The sequence below is a fragment of the Nansenia antarctica genome (genome assembly GCF_963989245.1).
Source record: "Nansenia antarctica genome assembly, chromosome: 8".
In the NCBI taxonomy this organism is placed as follows: domain Eukaryota; kingdom Metazoa; phylum Chordata; class Actinopteri; order Argentiniformes; family Microstomatidae; genus Nansenia; species Nansenia antarctica.
The window spans coordinates 20,701,680-20,708,066 of record NC_137678.1 but is presented as its reverse complement, the minus strand read 5'-3'; the positions used below and the strand labels follow the sequence as shown (position 1 = coordinate 20,708,066).

The following is a 6,387-nucleotide window of genomic DNA, read 5'->3' as shown; positions in this document are numbered from 1 at the left end:
ATGGGGGGGTGGGAGACACTCCTACCACAGGGGTCTGTATGGGGGGGTGGGAGACACTCCTACCACAGGTGTCTGTATGGGGGGGTGGGAGACACTCCTACCACAGGGGTCTGTATGGGGGGGTGGGAGACACTCCTACCACAGGTGTCTGTATGGGGGGGGTGGGAGACACTCCTACCACAGGTGTCTGTATGGGGGGGTGAGAGACACTCCTACCACAGGGGTCTGTATGGGGGGGTGGGAGACACTCCTACCACAGGTGTCTGTATGGGGGGGGTGGGAGACACTCCTACCACAGGGGTCTGTATGGGGGGGTGGGAGACACTCCTACCACAGGTGTCTGTATGGGGGGGTGGGAGACACTCCTACCACAGGGGTCTGTATGGGAGGGTGGGAGACACTCCTACCACAGGGGTCTGTATGGGGGGGTGGGAGACACTCCTACCACAGGTGTCTGTATGGGGGGGTGGGAGACACTCCTACCACAGGGGTCTGTATGGGGGGGTGAGAGACACTCCTACCACAGGTGTCTGTATGGGAGGGTGAGAGACACTCCTACCACAGGTGTCTGTATGGGGGGGTGGGAGACACTCCTACCACAGGGGTCTGTATGGGGGGGGTGGGAGACACTCCTACCACAGGTGTCTGTATGGGGGGGTGAGAGACACTCCTACCACAGGTGTCTGTATGGGGGGGGTGGGAGACACTCCTACCACAGGGGTCTGTATGGGGGGGTGGGAGACACTCCTACCACAGGTGTCTGTATGGGGGGGTGGGAGACACTCCTACCACAGGGGTCTGTATGGGGGGGTGGGAGACACTCCTACCACAGGGGTCTGTATGGGGGGGTGGGAGACACTCCTACCACAGGTGTCTGTATGGGGGGGTGGGAGACACTCCTACCACAGGGGTCTGTATGGGGGGGTGAGAGACACTCCTACCACAGGGGTCTGTATGGGGGGGTGGGAGACACTCCTACCACAGGTGTCTGTATGGGGGGGGGAGACACTCCTACCACAGGTGTCTGTATGGGGGGGTGGGAGACACTCCTACCACAGGTGTCTGTATGGGGGGGTGAGAGACACTCCTACCACAGGTGTCTGTATGAGGGGGGTGAGAGACACTCCTACCACAGGGGTCTGTATGGGGGGGGTGGGAGACACTCCTACCACAGGGGTCTGTATGGGGGGGTGGGAGACACTCCTACCACAGGTGTCTGTATGGGGGGGGTGGGAGACACTCCTACCACAGGTGTCTGTATGGGGGGGTGGGAGACACTCCTACCACAGGGGTCTGTATGGGGGGGAACATAGGGAAGAGTTGTAGGTGACTACTTACATTGGAACAAACATGCATGAAGCTAACATGTGAGGAGACAGCACCAATGTGACGATAGATAGATAGATAGATAGATAGATAGATAGATAGATAGATAGATAGATAGATAGATAGATAGATAGATAGATAGATAGATAGATAGATAGATAGATAGAAAACAACAACAACAACCTAGAAATGATGACACTCAATTCTAACCCTTGACCTGCAGGCAGAAATCTCCTCTCTCAAAAATAAACATTCTACAAAATGTTGTTAATCATCAAATGCATGCGGACACGCGCCACACACGCCATGCGCCTTGTTTAGATTCAAACATTGTATCATTTAAAAGTGACAGTTTATCATCATAACTCTGATTAACTGGCAGTTTATTTTCACCTGACGGCTTCACCTGAAACAGCCACAACCACGGCAGAACATATGGAGAAACTGTAAGTATATAGAATATAGATATAGAATATATCCTATTTGAATATTATCCTATATAGATATAGAATATATCCCAGTGGAGTAAACTAACCCTAACTAAACTAAACTAAACTAAACTAAACTACATTTTACCCTATTCACCTGCCTTAAAGGTTACAGGTATTTTGGATTTGGCCCTCTGGCAAAAAAAAACAGGATTTTTGGGAGGGACCTGGAGGCTACATTTTTCATAAAAGGTCCCTAGAAGTCAAATAAATCATCAAAACATGTTAGCCAGAGAGAGGTCACGGAATTTTGGTTTTGGACCCTACTATGTAGGACTGGAGGATGGCACAGCCCTCCACCAAAGTCCCACTAGATGCATTATGGACTACAATGATAAATGCATACACATGGACACAACATTATTCTTTTTTACTATTCTATTATTGTACCTTATTGTTTCCATACAAAATATTACCATTTTGTTTTCTCTTGCTGCTGCAATGTTGACTGGAACTGAAGCCATAAGAGTGAATGTACTTCCAACCGATACCGATGTTTACCCGCTTCTCGTGGCCGATAACCGATATGATAACCGATATGAGAACAGATATAATTTCACAGCTGATAACCTGTAGTTCATGCACACCTGAAGGTAAGAAAGGCTATGTAGTGAGCAAAGATTGATTATTTAATATTCCATAGTGATCTCACTAAATCTAACTTACATCACTATTGTTAACACAACAAAGGGAACACTTCTGACTCTTCAAATGTTCATTTATTATTTCCTCTAACAAACAGAATCTGTTATAGACAGTGCACAATGCTTTTTTTAGCCAAGATCTGGCCTCCTTTTATGAAAACAAAAAAGGCTCACCTTAAGGGCTCTGCACACAGCGTGCGATTTCTGTTGCGCGTCAACATTCCATTTTGAAGTTTGAATGGAAGTCTATGAGAACATCGCATCTCAACACACACGGCCCCGATTTTAATTGCACGGCGAAAATTCGATTCCATTCCTTTTGAATGGGACAAAGCACACGGCGTGCGAGTTTTGTCGCACTGTCAAATTTTGCAAATGTTGTAAAAGTTTGTGGTGCGACGGATTATTGCATCACAATGGGACAATTGGGAAAACTTCAACTGGTCTATCTAAATTAATTGAGTCACTCATAACGGGGAGAGAGACTGGAGCATACATTTTTGACTGTCTCCTTTTTTGAAAGAAGTTAAAGGCTGAAGGTCTGACCCAAAAGGTCTGATACAGTACATACACCTACGGTACATGAAGGGTTTAGTAAAAGTTCGTGAATGTATTAGTTTTATTAAAAAACAAAGATGAACCGGAAATTGTGTTGTATGACAGTGGTCTAGTCTATTGCAAACTAAAACTGTTACGTTAAAAGTGTCACTGATGTCAACGGTTACAGCTCGAAGTCGTGAGTTTAGAATGATAAGGTTCTATCTCCGTTTAGAATGATAAGGTTCTATCTCCGTTTAGAATGATAAGGTTCTATCTCCGTTTAGAATGATAAGGTTATATCTCCGTTTAGGGCAGTTCAGAGATATCGAGCGTCAAAGTTTTTACATTCCATTATGTTTTGTGAGATGGAACCTTTGTTTTTTTATGAATCACTAACTCAAAAATGTCAACATAAGACAAGTCTGCTGGAAGAATCACCCAAAGAAGGGGAATGATAACAACGACGTACCGACACTACTTCCGTTCCGTCCACTAAAGTCTTCCGTTCCTGTCTAACAATTTGGCTGTGTGTTTTGTGCGCTCCCTCTCCTGACATTTGACCAATACCCCTAAATCAGGGGACCCACATATTTTATCACAATATGTCCAGTTGTATCTTGTAGAAATTGTGGAAGCAAGGCAAGCAATATTGGTAGAGCCTATTGTAATCAGCCTGCCTGGTCCGACTACGTAACAATTGAGAATGGAATGTTGAGGTGCAACAGAAATTGCATCGCACGCCGTGTGCATTGGGATGCGATTTTTTATGATTTTCTCATAGACTTCAATGGTGTGAGTTGAAAATGGAATTTTGCGGCGCAACAAAAATCGCATCGCACGCCGTGTGCGTTGCAATGGAATGTTGTCGCGCAACAGAAATTGCACGCTGTGTGCATTGGCCTTAAGAGTAATTAGATGCGTTGTGCGACCCTCCCTCATCATTGTCCGAGTCTCTCTCATAGCAAGCAGCGGTAAAGCTGTCAATTCCCTTGTCACCCAGTACAGGGAAACCGATGTCAGGGCTATGTGGCACTAAGTCCGCCCAGCATGGTGTCGGTAAACCTGGAGACATGTCCGCGTTAGACTGTGATGGCAGCGTTTCGGCTGCCTTACACAGAAGCGGATCTTCTCCCGACAGGCTAGCCATGCGACTTAGCCGTCAGCGGAGAAGTTTCTTGGGGAACACTGCACAGTGGATACACTCATCGGTAGAGATAACAGCGGCCTGGGCGCGGGTTAATCCCAGACACGCTGCGCACTTAGAGTAAGTGTCCCAGCTAGCCATTGACTTGCTGCACGAGCAGGTCTTCCGGCTAGTCTCGGCTGTGCTAGGTCTGCTAGCCTCAACGTTAGCCATTGCTGGCTAGGGGTTGTAGGCTAGCTGCTAGCAGGCCTCGCTACTTCACCCGTTAGCTTGTCAGCTATCAAGGGAAAACAGAGGGGCCAGGGGAGGGATATTACTATCTACCCGCTACAAGATGTGTCGTTGTGTTGTAACTCGTAGACCTTTGCCCTCCTCTCCGAACTTTTGTCGAACATGTGTTGCAAATTGCAAACGCACTATCTGCCTCAGAAACTCTGCAGAATGTCAGACACACCGGGGAAGCTCTCATGTTTCGCTCTCGTCTGTACGCAGGCGCAGCAGCATGAGCGCGGAAACCGGAAGCAGAAATATTTCCGGCTTCATATTATCGGCTCTATATCGGCTAAAATGTTATAAAACCGATAAAAACCGATAAACATTAATTTCCCATTATCGGGCCGATAAATATCGGTGCCGATAATATCGTGCATCCCACATTATGTCAAGTTTGTTTCCTGAGGGTTAGCTGACAACCCCACTGACAGATGTGTAATGGGGGAGTGGTTGTCCTGGGGGAGTGGTTAGTTTTTTTTTTTTTTTTTAAGATTATGAAATTACCAAACAAATACTCACAATGTAAGAACTGGGCTCTGGTCTTGGGCTCTGTTGCATGTTTTTCTGGTAGCAAAACACCCACTGCATTCACTACAGACACAACAAAACATTCAGAGAGAGAGAGACAGAATTCAGATCATACCATATTACACATGTATGTACTGTGAAGTGATGACTGGGACCTTGGATTTCTCTAATGTTAATTATATGAAGGGTAGAGTTTTTATCCCACCTGTAGTTGAGATCTTGGGCCATCCCTTTTTTAGGATGTGGTCTAGTTTCTCTCTCAGCTCAGACACAGCTTCACTCACATCTCCAAAGTACTGAAGAGGACGGACAATGATGATGGATAAGTCTGAAGATACACTGGGACTGGAGAGAGACTGATAACTCTGGAGAGAGAGAGAGAGAGAGAGAGAGAGAGAGAGACAGAGAGACAGAGAGAGAGAGAGACAGAGAAGTGGGGGGTCAGGGTATAGATGGAAAATGAGAGGCAGAAAGACAGCCGGCAGAGAAAATAAGAGGATTAATTACATCGTAAATAGTAAATGGACTGCACTTACATAGCGCCATTATCCAAAGCGCTTTAAAATGGCCTCTCATTCACCCATTCACACACACATTCACACACCAATGGCGGCAAGCTACCATGCAAGGCGCGCTCACTGGGAGCAATTTTGGGTTCAGTGTCTTGCCCAAGGACACTTCGACATGTGGCCAGCCGGGGCTCGAACCGCCTATCTGCCAACCTTGCGATCATTAGACGGCGGCTCTACATCCTGCGCCACAGCCGCCCCAATTACATGAATTGGAAGCAGTTTCAGTATTCCAGATGGAGTGGTAATTGCAGTGTAGTGACCTGGAGGATACATGGAGAGGTAGTTGCAGTGTAGTGACCTGGAGGATACATGGAGAGGTAGTTGCAGTGTAGTGACCTGGAGGATACATGGAGTGGTAGTTGCAGTGTAGTTACCTGGAGGAAATGGATGTGATCCTCTGTGTGTGAAAGCTGCTCCAGCTCAGCGTCTCTCCTCCTCAGCTTTATCCTTTTAGATGACCTTGTATGTAATATGTACTTCCATGTACCTACTTCTGCAAATCTTCTAATAAAGTTTTCAATCAATCAATCAAAAAGCTCAGCGATCTCCTGCTCCAGTCGCTCCACGAGTACATGAGCCTGACTCACTGCTGCCTCCTGCTGGGCTAGGATCAGCTGCTTCACCTCAGAGAGCCTTCTCTCAATGGAGCGGATCAGCTCAGTAAAGATCCTCTCACTGTCCTCCACTGCTGCTTGTGCAGAGCGCTGTTAGGACACACACAGAGAAAGAGAGAGAGAGAGAGAGAGAGAGAGAGAGAGAGAGAGAGAGAGAGAGACAGAGACAGAGAGACAGACAGACACACAGACACACACATACACCCACACACACCCACACACACACACACACACACACACACACACACACACACACAC

The 6,387-nt window shown here is 47.1% G+C and overlaps 1 protein-coding gene across 1 annotated transcript in view; it reads right to left on the bottom strand.

Moving 5' to 3' along the window:
- Positions 1-6,039: 6,039 nt before the first annotated feature.
- LOC308164014 (tripartite motif-containing protein 29-like) overlaps positions 6,040-6,387 on the bottom strand; it is a gene marked incomplete at both ends in the record, with an annotated part of 2,075 nt that continues 1,727 nt past the window's right edge. Inside the window, one exon of the mRNA XM_080538180.1 lies at positions 6,040-6,219. Coding sequence (XP_080394306.1) covers positions 6,040-6,219 — 180 coding nt within the window. The remainder of the gene's footprint in view (positions 6,220-6,387) is intronic.